Genomic DNA, 20,153 nt, shown 5'->3' with positions numbered 1-20,153 from the left:
CCTGCACTTCATTGAGATAAATGTTACCACAGTTATAGGTGATTTACAGGCAGCTCCCTTTACCGAATACTTATCAATACTGAACATGTTCTATCCCGGGCCTGCAAACCTTTTCTGCAGAAAAGCCAGATAGTAAATATTCTAGGTCTTGCAGCTCCTAGGGTCTCATCTTGACCCCTCAACTTTGCCACTGTAGTGTGAAGCAGCCACAGAGTTCCCACACAACTTTACGTAAGGAAACAAGGGTGGGTTGGATTTGGCCCGTGGGCCGTCATTTGCTGACTATCATTTGAATCTCATGTCAACCTAATGAGGCAAGTGCTATAAACACTCCATTTTAACCTGGAAGAAACGGGGGTGGGTGGGGGTGGGACCAGAGACGTTAAGCAATTTGTCCAAGGTCACACAGCTCTTTCTGTGTGGGTTTGATGTGGGTCTTGCATTCCTCTAGGCTGCTGTCTCATTTTGTTTTCCTCTTGGTAGCTTTTGTGTCCTAAGATCTCAAAGATCTATCCCAGGATTGTAAAGATATTTTCCTTTGTTTTCTTCCAGAGGTTTTGCACTTCTGGCTTTTCCGTTCAGAGTTCTCTCCACCCTGAAGCAATGTCTCATCTTGCCTTACCAGGCTCTCTCTCTCATGGGCTGAGATCCCTTGAGGGCAGAGCGCTATCTGTCCTTTTGGGTTACCCATCCCTCAGCAGCTGCACTCAGGGAAAAAGACGCCAAAAAGCTAAACTTATGTATGTCTTGCTTTGCCTATTAAAAAACAAAACAACAAAAAAACCCGCAAGCGGTTTACATAAAAATACACAAAGCACCAAACTTTCAGGAAACAGTGAAGAAACCGTGGCAAAGGAGAACATGGGCAGGAAGAGTAATGATGTGTAATTTGCACAGAGAACACAGAGGGCAAAGTTGCTAGGAGCTCTCACTCTGCTGCAGGGCAGAGTAACAAGGATTTGGACAGGTCATGGGGTGCCACGTCATTTCTATAAGCAGAGACACCAGACACTCCAGAATGTGTCCTAGCCCCAGGGGAGCTCCCGCCTGAGCATGTCTGAGATGGTCTGAGACAAGGGGCACATTTGCTTTATTGCTCAGGCTGCATCTTCAAATGAATACCATAAGCCCCCTTTAAAAAAAAATAAGTAAGGCACATAAAGGCCTACTGTGCAAGTTCTATATTATTTTAAAATTCCTATCAGCTAATAAGATTATTCTCACTGTAGCACTAGAGCTATCTAGAAAAGCACATGATCAATTTTTTGCTTGCAGAATTCCCGAAACATGAGACATTATTATATCTTTCCTCGTAGCACAACCGAACAATCCCAAAATGAATGTCTGTTTCTGAGCAATGATATGAGGATTGTTAGAGTTGGCCCAGGCATTACTCCAGCCCCAACCCACGCTGGCATCAACTCCATGCTGGCCGGGGTTATAGCCCAGCGCCCACCCAGGGGCTCACCTGACAGTCTGGTCGGCCAGCCAGCCGGCGTCACACTGGTGAAAGCCGTCCTCATAGGCGGCCTGCAGCTGTTCGGGTGTAGCAATGATGGCACTGTTCTGCAGGCAGGCACGCTGTGCCCTGTCAAAGTCCAGCGTGTAGCGCGTGGAGATGGCTCTGTAATGGAACACAATGCCTGCAAGACACGTGTGGGTGGGAGAGCAGGTCAGGCACAGCCTCCTGTCATCAGTCCTCGAAGAATTATGGCTATGGTCAAAGGGGCCTTAGGGACATCGGTCTGGGCTCTCTCTGATACACAGATCTCCCCATAATTGCATGTGTTCCTTCTGCCTTTACTGAAACACCTCCAGTGACGGGGACCTCACTACCTCATAGAGTATCTTTTTTCAACATCTATGATAATTCTGATAATCATAAAGTTCTTTGAATTGAACTAAAATCTGCCTCCTGTTAATTTTTTCTTGGCACTTCCGGGCCCCATGTTTTTTTGGGGGAAAGAGACACTTAGAGCCCCATGTATCCTCAGCCTGGGGCATCCTAATGGGAAACCCATCCTTAAGTCACCCATGGACACAACCACTCTCCTTGCACCATTGAGAGAAATGAACCAGGGAGGCTTCATCCCTTTGGCTTCTGGAACTGAGAATGGGGCTGGGGTGGGAGGTGAGGGAGGTAAAGACATTTATCTGGACGAAGAGTCAGGAGACTGCTCTGGCTCACTTCCAGGAAAACTTCAGACAGATCACTTAACCTCAGTTTGCTTGTCTGTAAAGTGGGGATGATCGCAAGACCTACCAAATCATGGGATTGCTGCAAAGCACAAACACAAACTTTCATTTACATGTGACTGTGGCCAGGATGTGTTTAATTCCCTCAAAGTCCAGAGAGAATGGAAACACCAGCTCCAAGTTACAGAAACACAACTGAAGCTAAGTGACTTGACTCAGATGTGTGCAAGCTGGAGGGGGAGGAACTGGGCTTTGAAAACCAGACTGCCTCAGCCCACTCTCGTGAGGCTACCATTCTGGTTCTTTTCCCAGGTAAAGCAGTGTCCCTGTGGGACGTTCTCACCTTTCACCACGACCTCCAGGGTAGCCTCACTGTCTTCAATGCCGTGCATAACCTCACAGCGATAGATCCCAGAGTCGTTGGAGCGCAGGTTCTGGATTTCCAAGGTGGCATCGCTGGGGATGGCCGGGTAGTTGGGTAGCGAGACTTTGTCTTGGTAAGCACTGTTGATCCTCACCTGCCCTTCAGTGGCTACCAGCAGCACCACCTCCTTCTCCTTGGTAATGCGGCTCCACTTGATTCTTGGGGCGAGGGGGGCGGTGGAGGGGGCGGTGGTCACAGGGTGCATGGGGTCGATGAAGTAGCAGGGGATGGTGAGGGAGCTCCCCAGGAGGACCCGCATTGGGGACGGTTCGGGGATGCTGACACTCAGTGAGTTGTCTGGGTCTGTGGGGCAGGGACAGAACTGTTAGTGCCTGGAGAAGACCACCCAGCCTCCCTGTCAGTCCTTCTGGAAATGACCAGATCCCATGACCCTGTTTGTATTATGGCAGAGGGTTGTAGGGGGATACTCCTGTTCTATCCAGAATTCCCAGGAAGCTTTGCCACACCTTTTCCAGAGCAACATTTCTCAAGATCTCTGGTCTCTGTACCCCAAGACTGGAACTATGGAACCAGAAAAGAATTGCAGAGGAGGTCGAGGACAACTTTAGAGCTGAGCCCCTCCACCCTGCCCCACTCTCTGTTTCTCAAACTCAGGTACCCCAGGAGATACCAAACCATAAGAGAAACAGGACCCATCTTCCTGAAGTGACGGCTTGACTCAAAGATTTTGGGAAAAAAATCATTTTACGGCAGGAAAAATTGTTATGAGGAAGAATAAACACATCCACACAATGTTTAAAGCTCAGATGCAAAACTACACAGACGTGTCCCACTTGAGGTCTGCTTTGGACTCCATCCTGGCTTTGCTGAGGGACAAGGCATTCTCTTCTGCTGTTGGGGAATTGAGGGCAGGGGAGCTGGTTGGAGAAGCATCAGAGAAGAGCAGATATTTATGTAAAAGGTTCCCAAAAAGTTAGAGGTAAAGAGGGGGGTGGGGGTTGAAGTGTGGTGTATGATTAGCTTCACAAAAAATCATGGAGAGTATTGGTAGGGAAGATGCAACGTCTTTACTAAATCCAGTTAGAAGGAAAAGATCTTCCTGGAATGGGAAAGAGACAGCTTTTGCAAAAATAGTTCCTTTCATGGTAAGTCACACACTTATGGGGACTCTTGTTCCAGGAGGGCTTACAGGTTGAAAATAAAAATGTTTCAGATATTTGTGGGTGGTAGATACCATGACAGGGCAAGGAACAGGGAGCCAGGAATGTTTGGGGGTCCAGCCCTAACCTTTTGATCACTACCAGGTCCTTCCACAAAAATCTCCCTCTGGATGCTCAGCCCTAGCCCCACAATACAGCATGGTTTTAGAGCTGGCAGTTCTCCGGTTCTATGGGGAGAGCTAAAAGTGACTGTAGTGCCTAACCCTGCAGTTTTTAAAGCTCTTCACCAACCCTATGAACTGGGTTGCCTGTGTGGGCAAACCACCCAGGTTACAGCCAGGGGCTGGATATTTGTGGGTCCCAGAGCAAGGGTACAGATGGAGACCCATATATCCTATGTATAAATATTTAAAAGTTATAAATCAAGTCCACAAAATGTTAAATAAAATATGTTCTATCTTCCTATTCGACAATGATACCTTTCAAAATGAAAAGCCAGATTCAAATTTAGAAGTCTTGGATTCCTTAGAGTTTTGCATTGGGCTATGGTGGTCAAGCAGGAGGCTGTCTTTCTCTCTGCCAGTTTTCTGGACTGGGAGGGGTCTGGGCTTATCCCAGGCCTCACACCTCAGCTCTGTCCACACCACATACAAACAGCCACCCCTGGACTTTTCTCTCAGGCCTGAGATGGCTCTCATCAAGGGCATGGTCCCCCTGCTCTAGGAGGATGGGCCCAGAGGAGAGACCTATGTGGCCTTGAAAGTGGCTTGGGTCCACTTGGGCAGGGAATTTTGGGCATCCTGGCTATCTGGTGGGGTCTAAAGGGTGAGCATAGATCTGAGTGGACATGTCTCATTGGCCCTACAGACTCCTCATTGTTTAAAGAGTACTGGGGCAGGAGGAAGGCCAGAGGGAAGTCTCTAAAAGTGAAGAGCAGGGGCCTCTCTTGCCTCACTCTAAGGGAGATACAGCTCACCTTGGGGCAAACCCATCCTGCACTCACTGGATAGTTTGTTCATTTGGTTTAGGGCTTGATATTCAGAAACCTACTTCATGCCTACCATATGCAAGACACCATGCAGGGTCTTCCCAAGGATGGCTTGCCAAGAAAAACAAAGCCCTGTGTGATTTGTTGGGGACTTCTTTTCATTTCTCAAGGAATTTCCTCATCTTTGGTGTTCCAGCTGATCCTCTCTTGGCAGCTTTTCCTCTTTGGGCTTGTCTATAATCCTGCCCCAGCCCCAAGCTTGGTGTGTGGCAGTTTTGGGTAAGATGCACAGAGGGAGGATTGGGAAGATGGGCACCTGCCAGGAGCTCTCCCCCTCAGCTGTCCATCCTAGAGGGCCGTCGGGAGCAGTATTACCTGAGCAAGGGCTCCCAGACACACGTGTGTGTGTGTGTGTGTGTGTGTGTGTGTTCACATGCACGGGCACTCTCCTCTTGTGATCAGATCTGCAAGGTAGATAGATAGATAGAGATAGAGAAGGGGCAAGCAGGGCCACGAAAAGGCCAGGAGAGGGGAGATTATAACCTCGGAAGTAGCAGCACTAAGTTCAGGCAGGACCCATTTACCCAGAATCCAGTTTTTTGTGTCCGCTGGCTACATGAGACATGCATGGGAGTGTCCTTACCTGAAGCTTCTAGTGAGCTGGCTGCTGTGATGACCCTCAGAGTCACAAACACCAAAAGTAAAGTGGTCATAGTTCACCTGGAAGAAGGGAGGCAGAGGTGTTAGTTGGAGGTTCAGATACAGTGAGGCTGAGGGTCACATGGCATGTGACACAAGGTGATCAATTCTATGTGCAAGTTGCTAAAATTGCATCAAGATAAAGAGGCTGTGTGTAGTTCTGGGGTTGTCTTCTCCAAGAATCCTCTCTTCACAAAGCTTTCACAGATTTCTTAGTTTAATTAAACGTGTTAGGCCAGAAACCTCCTCCTGTCTCTTTTAGGGTGCCTCCCATCTTCTAACCTGAAAAGGCTCATTCTGAAGGATCCATCCTGTGATGGTTGGTTTTGTGTTGACTTGACTGGGCCCTGGGGTGCTCAGATATTTGTTCAAACACTATTCTGGGTGCGTCTGTGAGAGTGTTTTTGGATGAGGTGAATATTTAACTTGGTAGACTAACTAGAGCAGATTGCCCTGATGATGTGGGTGGGCCTCATCCTATCAGTTGAAGGCATAAATAAAACAAAAAGACTAAACCTCCCCCGAGAGAGAAAATTCCTCCTGCCTGATGACCTTAAAACTGCCTTCTGATTTGAACTGAAACATGGGCTCTTCCTAGGTCTTGAGTCTTCAGACTCAGGTTGGAACTACACTGCTCCTTGGAGAGGAGGGAGGCAGAGGGGATTGAATATTTGGAACTAAAGACAAGCATGGGGCTTTGGGAGTGGTGCTCCTGGGGGTTCCCAGCTGTGTCAGTCTGACGGCCCAGCAGGTGTCGCTGTTGGCTTAGTCACCAACAGCTGGGGGGCTCCAGTCCCAGGAATGCTCAGTGGAGGGGTGGGCGGGGCCTGGGACTTTGGGGAACTCATTTGGGTGACCTGGCCTGTTGTTTTAAGTGACCTTTCTTTCCATCGCTGCCATTCATGCCACATACATTGGTCACCTGAGAGAAGTAGGGCTGGCTGTGTGGGCCCTGCTCGGGGGACAGAGACGAATGCATGAGGCATGTTTCCCTCACATCATAGGAAGTCTGAAAAATACCAAAGACCTAACAAGCAGTCCCTTTGCTTCTCCTCAAGTCTTCTCCTTCGATGCTGCCTGATGCTGCCTTCAAACAGCGATCTCTGGGGTTCCAGGGCCTGGCATGGAGGGGCCACTGAGTTGTGGCACTCTTGTTCAGACCCAGTGGGACCAGTCACAGGAAAGAGTCCTCCAGAGGCTAAAAGGGTGAGGCATTCCCTCCAGTCTGGGGAGGGGGCTAGACTGGTGGGCTCCTCTCTTCCGAGAGCCTCAGCAATACCATGTCCAGACACAGGACCCGCCTGTTTCTTCCCTCAGAACATGCTCCACTGGGAAGTTTTGGGTATGTTTTTGGAGGTGTGTTTCTTCCCAAACTCTGTGAACAAGCCCCACATTGTCTGGGATGCAGTGCCTCTCTGTGGGGCTTGGGCCTGCTCTGTTTTTCTCCCTGGCCTCCACCAGGAATGGAAAGGGCAGGGGTTTGGGGTAGGTAGGGGGGTACTGGGCAGAGAAGCTAATTTTATTTCTTCTTCTTTTTTTAAGACAAACTTTGGGATAGAAACATTGCAATAAATATGCTCTTGTGTTTGTATTTTCTCAGCTGTAAAGAAAATAGGGAGAAATCCCATTCTGTCCAGCTTCCAAGTGTCTCCAGGACTCACTGAGTCTTTCATGGGAGGGGATGGACTTTGCCAGCCTGTTGACAGGGAGGCCTTTCTCCATGGGAAGCATGGCGAGGTGGTGGCAAGGGGATGGTGGCAGAGGAAAGGGACGGGGTGTCTGAAATGAAGTGAAAACAGGAGTTTAGGGGAGCAGGAATCGGGTGCTGGATGAAGACTGGGGTTGAGGGGTTCTGAGTGTGCTTGGGTTGGTCACCAAGGAAATGGCTTTCTCAGGAGAGAAGTACTAGGAGACCTGACCAGGGGAGAGTATGCTTAGTAGTGCTCTTGAACTAAGCTGGGTGTGTGTGTGAGTGTGTGTATGTATATGCATATGTGTGCGTGGGCAAATGTGCATGCCCCATAGTTGGAGATAGGGAAACCCTCTACCTCTTCATTAGCTAGGCTCTGTCTCAGGGTTGCCGACCTGGCAGGGCTTTGGCCTCCTTTACTCCACCAAATTAAGAGACTGGATGGGAAGCTCACCCACTTGCCTTGAATTCCTCTTCCAGCAGCATACAGTGGAGACCCCTAGACCTGAGAGCCCCCACCCCTCAAATGGGAGACCCCTACTTCCAGTCCTGGCTCAGCCATCTACTACTTTAACAACCCCAGAACCCAACCCCATGGCTGTTTCAAGCCTGAGTAAGTGAGATCATGGGCCAGTCAGGTTCCCCTCTCCAGAGTGGGAACTGTGTTTCTGGTTTGGAAGCTGGCACAGGGTCTGGCACTCAGTAGGCATCCAGCCAGCCACTCCCCCTCACGTCCCTGGGGGCAAGACTGGAGGAGCCTCTCAAGATGTGTGGACTGGAAGAGGGTCCTGTGGCTGGGGTTTTACAGCCATGACCTCCCTGCCAGAGATCCTGTCCACGTGGCTGAGACAGGGGTCTGTAGTCTCTAACTGAATAGGAGGTGCCCATTCCTTCACAAGGTGGCTCATGCCGTGGCTAGGTGGCTGGGATGGTGTTCGACATCCTTCAAGCTGGAGTTGGATGACCCAACCCATTATAATTTCCACCTCTGAGCTCCTCCTTCCAGAACCACACTAACGAGGTCCATTCCTCTTTCAAGGGACTCATGCCAGATCTTCAGGGGTCCCGCCTGCTCGACTGTCTGCTTTCTTCCACAGAGCTGTTCTGTTCCTTCAACTATTCCTCATGTACCTTCCAGATCTCACCTCCTTTCCTGGAGCCACAGAAGGCCAGAGCTTGAATAGACATTAGTGAATGTCAAGTTCAACTCCTTCATTTTACAGGTCAAGAAACTAAGGCCCAAAGAAGTTAAGTGATTTGCTCGAGGCCACACAGTAAGTTGGAGATGAAGCCAGGACCAGTACTCAGTTCTAGAGCCCCAGTCATCATTGTCCTGTGTTTCCAGCTCAACACGTCTGTCTGATGCCTCTCCATCTCCACAGCCCCCCAGCAGAACGCCCAGCACAGAGAGAGGTCAATCAGGAAATACCTGCTGAGTGAATAAATGAACAAATGGAGGCTCAAGCACCCCAGGCCTCTGAGGAAGGAGAAGGGGTGCTAGAGGCTCACATTTGTTGACCACTCCCATTCTGCATTCAATAAATCTCAGAGAGATACATACTGCATGCGTGTGATGTACATAGCCGGCATGCCAGTGACTTTGGGAAGGTCACAGCCCATGTGCAGCCCATGGGTGTAACAAGTAGGGCCTTCCCTTCCCAGGGCCCCAGGGAGAACCCGTAGGGTACCAGAGCCAGCCTACACTGGCTGGTCAGAGATAACTTTAGATATCTCTTCCCAACTCTGTGTTCAGTGATGTCACATTGGTATCTTGAAATTGGTCACGATGGGACTATTTCCAGCACAGAAATGAGGAAAGACTACAAATGAGGGCTTTCATCTTTCTCTGCCTTTTTGGGAGTGGGCTTACCACCACACTACTGGAAGTAACAATACTTAATAAAGACTAAGGCTAGTTTGCCTCTCCTGACTGGGACTGCTTCTATAGCCATGTTAGCACTTACTTTTTCTGCTATGTATGCTAGCTCTGCCTCACCACGCAGATTGTGACCTCTTTAGGGCTGAAAGTCAAAGCCTAAGTTAAAAAAAAAAAATTCCCTCCATGTTAACTCATGCAGTGCCAGGAAAAATACAAAAAAAATGGTATTCAATACCTACTTATTGATGAACCAGGGGACATTGGAATTTGGTAGACTGGTTGACCAGTAGGATTTGTCAGTAACTGAGTGGCTCTGTATCCAAGACAATCCTGGGGGACAGATTTAAAATGACCAAAGCTACCCATTCCCCCAGCCATTAACCTCCAGCAAATCACTTATTTGCGGGCTAATTTCACAGCAGCACCTCTTTTCTGGTTGTTCATGGACAAGACCCATCCTAAATCTGCATGTAATGATGCATGTAATGATGGTGGATGCACTTGAGATTGGGATTTCAAACCTAGCATAGAGAAAGGGGCAGGGATCCCACACCAGGGACGCATCTAGCCAGAGTGATCCCAACTGCTGCTGCTAATTTTCCACATACTCTAAACAGACATGTTAGGATGGTGTGGAAAGGGGGAACCAGGCAGCTGATTGCAGTCCTAGCTCTGTCCTAAGTCACTGGGGAACTCATGGAAGCCCTCATTTTTCCCGTCTGTAAGCTAGAATCACAACATAAGCTTCACCCCTGTGGGAATTGTGAAGGTATTTTTTTGTGTGTGAATGCAAATATTCTTTTTGTATTTTCTCTTCTCTCCCTCTTCCTCCTATTCCTTGTTTTCTCTCTTCGTCTTTTTCCATATCATTAATTCCCTTATTCCTATTTTGTTATCTGCTCTGTTGTCACTGAAGCATCTTCAATTCTTGACAATCATTAATGCAGGGTCCAGCTGGGGGTTGGTGTGAGTTCCCAAGCAAGAGTCCCAACCCACTCCTGGACCTTCCATCAGTAGGGAGGAACCCTGCAGGTGTCCCAGCTCCTGGCTCTCCTGGTACCCCCAGAAGCCCAAAGAGGACTGGTTCCTGCAGCCCAGCATGGCACTCCTCCCCAAAGTCTGTCAGAGCAGGTGCCCGAGGGAAAAAGATGGCTGCTACAGGAATCCACTTCTGCTCTGTAGAACTGCAGGCAGTTCTTGCTAACCTCCTTCCAGGGATTTTCAGGATGCATTTCTAAAAAGCTCGAACCAAGCCATTCCTGATTAAATGGGTCATGTCTTAGCCAGGACCTGCAAAAACATGAATATCACTTGCTCAGCAGTGTCTGAATGCCCATCAGCCAACTTAGAAGAAACGCCAGCAGATCCCTCCGTTGAGTTGGGTCTTCTGGATCTTTCTAATGTCCCACCATGCCATGTGAGGACCCTCACCTTTGGCAGCTGGAAGAGCTGGCCAGCTCCTTGCTGCTTCCTGTGCCTCTGATCACAGGGAAGGGGCAGCTAAGGGAAGGAAGTCCTTTCTGAACTTCAGCTTCAGAAATTAGCCCAAGGAGCTGTTTCTGCCAATGCTAATCTGTGGCCAACCTCACCGCCCCCACCAGGGGCTAGGAGGGTGCTGGTTCCACAGTAAAAAAAAAAACAACAAAAAACAAAAAACAAAACCCTTGCCTGTGGAAGTAGGTGGTGAGCATAATAGGGAACTAAGTGGAAGGAGCAGGCCCTGGTCAAGGAATGAAGCCCATACAATACCTTAGAAGACATCCATTTCTTTCCTCTCTGGCGTTTCAGCCTTGATTTCCTTGACCCACTGATAAATGTCCTTACTGGGAACATTTAGCTGATAACTGATTTGAATCTCTTGTGACAAGAGATATGTTGTTCTCCATCTGCTCTCTGGGGTCTACTGTGAATACAGTCTTTGTGCAGTTTCCTGAAGTGGCCTCTTCTCAAGTTTTCCGGGAAACATAAGGTATGGGAGAAGATGAATACCTTGAAAATGCAACTTGAATTCATACCTTTGGCCTACAACTTGCTTTTTGGGTGAAGATGAGCAAGTTTCTTGGCATCTCTGGCCAAAAAAAATCCATGGATGAAGTCTCTCGAAATGGCTTATTTCCAGTTAGGAGAAGAGGGAGGGAACCATATCCTAAACTTCCTCTTGTTCCTTCCAAATCACAACAGAAGTGTCTATGTCCCCCAGGTAGTCTGACCCTGTGGGGTGAGGCGGCAGGAGGGGTGAGGAGAAAGGGAGCTTGTATCACATTGAAGGCTGAAGTCAGAAGGGATGGCTAAGGCAAAGGGAAGCTTGGCCTATGTACTTCGTGGCAGGATGAATGTTCTTGGAGTGAAAGCCAGTCCTCCTCTCCCATGGCCTGCGAGGCCCTACATGATCTGCTCCTGTCCCTGCTCATATCATGTCTTGTACTTCTATTTCCAGCTATATTCTAGCTGTTCCTTGATCACAAAATCTTGTTTCCTTCTAAGGGCTTTTTGTACCTGCTCTTCCTTCTCTCTGGCACACACCTGTGGATCTTTCCCTAGCTGGCCACTTTTCGGCATTCCAGGCTCAGCCCAAATGTCCCTTCCCTGACCACCCTGTTCCTTCACCCCCACCCAATTTTAGTTAGATGATGATGGGATACGAAATTATTGTCCTTTCCTGTTTGTTGGTTATCTGTTTCCCCTATTAGAGTATACACTCCATGAAGGCAGGGACTTTGGTCTGTTTTGCTCACTACTATATTTCCAGCGCCTAGAACAATGCCTGGCACATAGTAGGTAAACAAGAAATATTCATTGAATAAATGAATGGATGGCTCTTAATGAATGGGCAATGTCCCTTCTGGGTTAAGTTTGGAATGGAAGGAGTGGTGAGTTTAAGACTGATCATAACTGTTGAATGCACCTGATTTCAAAGCATTCCTGCCTCCTCAGCCTTGGAGACCCTTTAGAAACCTTCAGAGAAGGGGTAATGGGGAGCAGGGACTGTCAGGGGAGCCTGGAGCATTCCTGTAACCCATGGAAGCATCCATACATGGCCCATGGAAACACCTAATCATGTTCCTCTCCTGCTTGGAGAGGACCAGGAGTAGGGCAGGATGGCCATGCAGGGAGTGGTGACTTCAAAGATCCAGGGACAAAGCAGAGCTTGGAGCCATGCTGGTCCCTGACAAAGGCTGCATTTCCCAAGGGCTGGGAGGGACGCTGGCCATGGGTGGTGTTTCCAAGGGTTGGGTGCCTGCAGCCATCCTGGCCCCGAAGCATATCCCTGGGCTAGGGTAGGTAGGGGTCAGTGCTTGAGGGAAGAATTCAGCTCTACATCATCCCTGTTATGCTCACCTCTCCCCATTCTCAGTTGCAAATTCCCAGTAAAATCAGTTTAAAGTGGAGGGGTACAGGCATGATTAATGACTCCTATTCACTCATCCAGGGACATTTAGCTTTGCCCTGTTCTCTCTGTGGAAAAAAACCCTAGGACTTGGGACCCGCCCCTTCCTGTTCTCAGCCTTCCCTTCCATCTGGGCATTTGGAGGTTTTCTCTGCATTAATTTCAGACTTTGTGTAAATATCGAACCTGGGATTTTGGAAGGGAGTGTCCTGCAGCCCAAACTTTCCATCAGGCACAAGCACCCTTTTTGGGGCAGGGATCCTGGGCCAAGAGCTGAGTTCCCTCCACTTGGTGCTGACCGCCAACCTGGCAGGACAGAGAGCTCCTTCCTGCAGGGCTTTGGGAAAGGTCTGGGGACCCAGTGTGACTCTGCAGTGGCCTCCCTGGCTGAGAAGGGAGGCCCAGTTTAAAAAATTATCCTCGGTAGAGGTTTCTGGAAGCTGAGAGTCTTGGTGGAAATGCCTGCTTGTCAGAAAGGGCCATCAGGTGTTTGGGGTTATAGTCGAGTCCCTGGGCAGGCAGAGGGCCAGATGCCTGGCTTGTGGCTGATGGGAAACAGCGGGCCACTGTCTCTCTGGGGCAGACGCTCCGGTTCTGTGGGTTTAGTCCTGGGTTCCAGTCAAGTCTAAGTAAGAAAATGGATTATTGGAGAAAAAAAAAAACCTCACTTTTTTTAAGACTTTTTATTTTGGGAGGTGCCTGGATGGCTCAGTCGGTTAAGCATATGCCTTCAGCTTGGGTCATGATGTTGGGATCTTGGGACTGAGCCCTGCGTTGGGCTCCCTGCTCAGTGGGGTGTCTGCTTCTCTCTCTCTCTCTGCCTCTGCCCCTCCCCTCCACTCATGCTCTCTCAAATAAGTAAATAAAATCTTTAAAAAGAAAAGATTTTTTATTTTTAAGTAATCTCTGCACCCAACATGGGGCTCCAACTCACAACTCTGAGATCAAGAGTTGCATGCTCTGAGTCAGCCAGGCACCCCAAACCTCATTCTTTTGACCCTAGTTTGCATGCCTCGGTTCCAGGACTGGGCAAGACTTCATGGTGAACATCCTTCTAACTCCTTTTGGGTCATGTTACTCTTTGACAGCCAGTGGGAGCTGGGGCCCCAGCTTCCAGGAGGTGATCTTTAAGTTCCTGTTCAGTTTACTTGGGGGCCTTAGGGCACATTTGAGAGTCTATGCTAACAGTGTGATCTATGGTGGGCATCTGGGGTCGTGTGGCATAAATTTGACCTTTGGAGGGGCTAGAGACTAAGGTCAACTATGTGGACAGTCAGCCACGTGACCCACCCCTCAGTAAAAACCCTAGACACTGAGGCTCTAGTGAACTTCTCTGGTTGGCAGTGCTCTGTATTGTAACGCACTGTGCACTGCTGTCGACACAACTCCACTGCACCAGCGCAGCTGGAACTCTGTACCTGGTCACCTTGGGACACTTTCCATGTGCCTCTTTGCTGATTTTGATCTGTATCATTTTGCTATAAAACACCGTATAACACCATAACTGTGAATATAACAGATTTACTGAGTTCTGTGCATCCTTCTAAGGAACTTTCTCTACAGAATGGTGCTCTTGGAGACCTCCTGACACTGCACTTTACCAGCTTCTTTGGGTGAGCTTGTCTTGCCCAGCATAGTTCAGGGCTGGCTGATGCGGCAGTGGACAAGACACCTTCACCCCGTGGCCATCCTTCACCCACATGGCTTTCCCTTCTTGGGGCATGTGCTCTGAAAAGCAGAGTATTCTTTTTTAGCTCTCGTGTGGAAGGAGCAATTGCCTCTCATCTGAAAAAGTTCCAACCATTTCTTGTCTTTCCTCCCTCCTTCTTTTCCTCTGTCAAATTCCCACCACATGGAAAACTCTGTGGTAGGTACTGACGAGGATCCAAGAATCGACCCGTGTAAATAAGATGTGTGAATAAATCCTACAGTACGAGAGGAAGAGCCTCTTTCAATGAAAGAATTCTGGGAGCTGAGAAGATGCAGAAACCGCTCCTGTCTGGGGGGGCCTGGGAGAGTTTTGAAGAAGAAGTGACATTTGAGTTGAGCCTTGACAGACAGGTACCCTATGGTAGAGGGAAAGGGCATTTAGGAGGGAGGGATCTCATGAACAGAGGCACGGAGAAAGGAGTACATCCAACCCATATAGGATCAAAAAAGTTAGGAACAAGGCTGGGACAGATTCTGAAGAATCTCTGTAATTAGGCTAGTGAGTTTGGCTTCTGTAGGAGACTCGCTGGCATGAGGGAGTGGAGTTCAGATCTCAGGTGTGTTTCAGAAGGAAACCAAAACTTCTGCTCCAGCTATTTCCGGGCCTACCTCTGTGAAGTCTCCCTGTTACCTCATCGTGACCAAGTTCACCCTCCTCCATGAGAGCAGGATCATACACTGCCTGCAGCTTTGTCTGCCTCTGCAAGGAGATGCCGCCCACTGGGGTGTGCACTAAGCTCATCCTTCCTTGGGTCTCCTGCATGCCTGAGCACCTACCCCCACTACTTCCTCTAAAAATTACCACGTATTGAAAGCTGACCCCTAGCCAGCATGGTGCCCAACAGCAATCGGAACAAATGCATCCTCTCATTCAATGCTCACAATTATCCCTGGAGGGGGGCACGATTGCTACTTCCATTTTATAATGGAGGATACAGAGGCTCAGAACAGGTCAGTAACTTACCTCAAATCCTGCAGCCAGGGAGTGGAAGGGCCAGGATTCAAACCCAGGTCTGCCTGACTCCTAGCCTATTCTCTGCTTCCCACATATATGCTAGTGATGGGGGCAGGCGCAGAGGATGGAGGCTGTCAGGGGTTTGTTCTCATTATTCAAAGGCTTTTGGCAATCTATGGACACAGCCCTAAAGCATGGATTCTGTTCACAAACATCTGCTGCGTGCCTGCTACAGAAGGAGTCTTCCAACAGATCGGGTTAAGCGTCAAAGATGGATTCAGAGCACCAAGATCACCTTGAGGCTTTAGAATAAGGCTGAACACCCCAAAGAGCTTGCTCTCTGAGCTCCTCACAGACACCCTCTGACTCTCCACTTGCTCCAGAAGAGTTGGCAAAGAGCTGTGAGCACTGACATGATATTATGCTGCACTCCACTCTGTTTCCTCCCCTTCCAGCTGTCTCCAGCATGTCCCCAGTTCTCAGCCAGCCTTCTCTGGCTGTGTAGCTCTGCCCTGCACGGCTGTCAGGATTACGGTGCCTAATAGCCTCCCAATAGGAAGCCAGCATAGTAGCCTTCCAGAAAGCGCCTTCTAGGGACTCATGCTGTCTGCTGCCTCCCGGCTCCTCCCCGCCAGTGTTTCTTCAATGACATAGTCCTCACAAGAAGGCTGCCTTTCCGTTTGTGCTGTTTTAAATTCTTTTAAAAAGAATCGTGGCAAAATACACATAACACAAAATTTACCATCTTTTTTTGGTGGATCCCATGTTGCTTGAACTCATGACCCTAAGATCAAGACCTGAGCTGAGATCAAGAGTCAGATACTTAACGCACTGAGCCATCCAGGCGTCTCACAAAGTACCACCGTAACTGTTTTTAAGTCCGTATTTTTTATAGTTCAGTGACATGAGGCACATCCACATTGTCATGTTACTGTGCCACCATCACTACCATCTGCCAAACTGAAACTTTGTACCCATTAGAGGATAACTCCCATCTCCCCCTCCCCCAGCTCTTGGCAACCACCATTCTACTTTCTGTTTCTATGAATTTGACTACTGGCTTTCCTTTTGAGGAGGAAAATCAGTAACCCTATCTGACCCAGTATCTAGAGATCTTTATGTGCTATTCCAATTGGCCAATTGGACAGGTTCTTTTTTTTTTCTTTTTCTTCTTCTGGAGTGCTTTCTATATTCAAGGAGACTTTTGTGCACTCAGGGCTCTTCCGGATACCATACTGCCTTCAGCATCCTGGGACACCTGCAGCTTCATGGGGTTGGGCTCTAAAGGCACACAAGGCAGAGACCAGGTATGATCAACATTTCCCTTGAAAATTTCTTAGGAAGGCACCATGTTGGGGTCCCACATACTACCCCCAAATGAGTCAAACACAATTGTCTTTTTTCCATTTCTGGTTTATTTCTTTATCTGAGCAGCAGATGAATTAGTTGGCTTATTAGAAGGGCCATGTTTTACAAGCAACACTTCTCATTAAAACTAGAAAGATGCTTGGCTTTTCAAGATGCTCATACTGTGAGAGGAACAAGGGACCCGATGTTTACTCTGGGAGCAGGAAATTGAGTTTCTCATCTCTGGCTTGCTGGGGACACAGATACATCAGGTAGAGGAGCACCTGCAGACTTTCTCACTGAAGTGTGTTCTCTCTTGTTAACTACGCTGGCACTGTAGCTGAGCCTAACGCCCATCTGAGCTTGGTGGGAGCAGCGGTGGCCATCTTCTCGGATGGAAAAATTCACCCACAGCTGCACAGACAGTGGTCATGCTGGGATCAGGGCCTGGGGCTCTCTGCTTCCTATTTAGTTTTCATGGCAGTCATGGTTTCTCCCACCTAGACTGAGGGCTCTCCTAGAGGACAGGGCAGACTTCCCACTCCTTGTGTATTCCCCGCTGTGTCCCATAGAGAGCTTGGCACATGGAATATTCTAATTGTGGATAACTGCTTACTGACTTAGAAACATGTTCACATAAAAAGCAAACTGCAAAATATTATATGCAATGCAACTCCATTCCATTTTTGTGTGTAGCTATTCATGGGGGAAAAGACCTGAAAGATATACATAAATTTAACTCTGGTTGTCTTTGGGTGTTAGGTTTTTTTTTTTTATTTTTTATTTATTTTTTTTTTTTTTGGGGTGTTAGGTTTATGGTAGACTTTTATTTTTCCATTTCTAGTGTTTACATTTCCTCAACTTTCTGTGATGTTCTCTACCATTTTTCAAAGGAAAAGTGTTTCCAAAAATAAAATGAAATTTTATATCCTTAAAAAAAAATCTACATTCAGGACAATAAACTCCCCAGTGACCAAGGTGCCAGCCAGTGAAGAAGGGATGGGGTGGGGGCGGGGAAGGGAGGGAGGGCAGGGTGGAGGAGAGGAGAATGTTCTCCATGTACTATAAAACTCTTGGGAATGTGCTGAGAGACAGAATTTTCTTGCATCACAGTTAAGTGTTCAACAGACTCTGGGTCGAAGATCTTTCAAGCTCATGACTCTCTTCCAAAGATGATCCTAACTGTGAGCCAAGGAATCCCCATGAAGTTCATAGGCATGGAATGCCAGAATGAGCAGAGCTTTATGCACATACCCTGATGGATGGGCCCCAGAATGAGCAACAAGTCCCTTTGCTTCTCTTTCTTATGCTGGATGTCTGGGTCCAATCTGAGAAATTGGCCTTCTCTCTGGGCATGAAATAGCCAGGAAACCAGGAACATTTGGAATCAGACAGCCATGAGTTCCAGCCTTGGCCATGCCTTAGTTTCACCATCTACAAAATGGGGATAATTAGACCTACTTCAAGCTTCTTGTGGCTTTGGGTCATGCAACATTTATATCCTTTCTACTCAATACATCCAGTCTCTGGTTAGCACAGAAGCACTGACCAATCAGAGAATATGTCATTTATTTGACTTGATAGAACTTCCTGGACATCTCAGATGAAGCATGGATCCAAAATATGGTAGCAAGTCAATAAAGGGTGTCACGAGTTGAATTGAGCCCCCCCCCACCCCCGCCCTGCAAAAAAAGGATATGTGGAAGCCCTAACCCCCAGGACCTGGGAATGTGACCTTATCTGGAAATAAGTCCTTTCAGATATAATCAAGTTAAGGTGAGGTCATTAGGATGGACCCTTAATCCAGTATGACTGGTGTCCTCGAAAGAAATGTAAGCAGCATGTGGAGATCCTGGCATCCATGCAGAGATCAGGGAGACAGAGATCGGAGTGAGACAGGTGCTGGCCCAGGAATGCCAAAAACTGAAACCAGAAGCTGAGAAGAGTCTAGGAAGGATTCTTTCCTTCAGGATTCAGAGGGAACATGGCCCTGAAGAGACCCTGATTTTGGACTTCTAGCCTCCAGAACTGAGAGACAATACACTTCTGTCATTTTTTTTTAAAGAATTTTATTTATTTATTCATGAGAGACACACAGAGAGAGGCAGAGACACAGGCAGAGGGAGAGGGAGAAGCAGGCTCCATGCAGGGAGCCTGATGTGGGACTCAATCCTGGGTCTCCAGGATCACACCCCAGGCTTCAGGCGGCGCTAAACCGCTGTGCCACCGGGGCTGCCCCTACTTCTGTCATTTTAAGCCTGCATTTTGCGGCGCTTTGTGATGGCAGTCCTTGAAACTAATACAATGGGTAACTCTTTATTTTACTACTACCACGACCAAAGACACTACTACAAAAGGAGATTGCCCCATCTTACTTGGGGGTCAAGTCAGGATGATTTAGATTTCTCTAGAAAATTATTTTTCATGTCTAATCTAAATCTCTCCTGCCCTCCTTTTCTCAGTGGGGACGTATCACGCCTTGGGATTTGATTTGATTTTTTAAGATTTTATTTTTAAGTCATCTCTATAACCACTTTGAACCCAGGGCTCAAATTCACAACCCTGAGAATAAGAGTCGCAGGCTCTACCTATTGAGCCAGCCAGGAGCCCTGGGCTTGTTCTTGATGGATTTTTCTAGAACCTTCTTGGTTGCCCTTTGAACCTGATCTTCGTGATTGTGATATTGTGATTTGAGAATCTTGTGATTCTCTTGGTTTGGCTCTTTGACCCTCATGCCATCATTGGGCTCATCCATATCCCCTTCTGCTCTCACTGATTGATGACAGTGGCTCTCTGCCTTTCTAGGGAGCCAGGAGAAAGGAGAAACATATCCTCGATCCTGGTCTGGATTCTGTCTTTTATTAACAAAAACCCAGAAGTGAACGTTTCTTTGAGGTTTCTGGCCCGTCTGGACTCAGAGCATCTTTTCTCCTAGGGTCTGCATAGGATCAAGAAAGGCTGACATTTCAACAGAGGCACATCTCAGGCTGTTCAGCTGCCTTAACTTTTTCAGAACCATCAACGGTTCTCCTGGGATAATTAGACTTCCTGGTTCCCCAGTCCCACGAGGGGAGGACAGGGCACTAAGCAGGAGATTGGCAGGGCCAGAGAAGCCCAGTTCTGCACCAGCTCCTCCCTCCCTAGCCTGCCTCCTGAAAGCACAGCCACAGAGCTGGTGGCAGGTAGAACACCTGAAAGAATTTCTTGCTGGTCCACCTTTTGCCAGTATGGTGCAGTCCCAAGAGGTAGTTGAAGGATTCGAGTAGGATCAGGGCTGGGGTGTAAAGCTCTAATCAGCTGTGCCCTGTACCACCCCAAGGGGCTGTCTACCCACGGAACACAATGGAATGGGATCCCCTGGAATTGTGCAGTGGGGGCCCCTTGGTACAACAGGGCTTGCTGCAGGGGACCGGCCCTGTTCCCCAGCTAGCTTCAAGGTGACAGAAGGCACAAGGCTCTTCTTGCATTTCCCACGTGCCTCCGTGCTCCAAGCTTGCATGGCTGCCTTAAGAGCATAAGTGGTCAGGAAATCAGCCGAGGAGCTTCAGGTTGGGCAAGAAGAGGTAGTCACGTGACTACCTTACCCATTGCTACAAAATGTCAGGTTCTCAGATACCAGGAACGACCCCAGGGATATTCATGATGAACAGCTATTACTGCTTTGAGGGCATTTGCTCTGTGCTCGGTACCTTGCTTTAGCTATGTTATATTATCCTCACAAACTCATGAGTTAAGAGACATTATACCTGATTTACA

At 48.3% G+C, this 20,153-nt stretch overlaps 1 protein-coding gene across 2 annotated transcripts in view; it reads right to left on the bottom strand.

Moving 5' to 3' along the window:
- Positions 1-20,153, bottom strand: part of ACAN (aggrecan) — a 62,177-nt gene that overhangs the window by 31,680 nt on the left and 10,344 nt on the right. For both annotated transcript variants that reach the window (XM_072799454.1, XM_072799461.1), the window contains exons 2-4: positions 5,373-5,449; positions 2,540-2,923; positions 1,469-1,643 (exon numbers count right to left, since the gene is read on the bottom strand). In XM_072799454.1, coding sequence (XP_072655555.1) covers positions 1,469-1,643; positions 2,540-2,923; positions 5,373-5,442 — 629 coding nt within the window. In that variant the 5' untranslated portion in view covers positions 5,443-5,449. The remainder of the gene's footprint in view (positions 1-1,468; positions 1,644-2,539; positions 2,924-5,372; positions 5,450-20,153) is intronic.

Source organism: Canis lupus, chromosome 2 (genome assembly GCF_048164855.1).
Source record: "Canis lupus baileyi chromosome 2, mCanLup2.hap1, whole genome shotgun sequence".
Lineage (NCBI taxonomy): Eukaryota > Metazoa > Chordata > Mammalia > Carnivora > Canidae > Canis > Canis lupus.
Note: the sequence above shows the minus strand (reverse complement) of the source record. Positions and strands in the feature narration are given on the sequence as shown.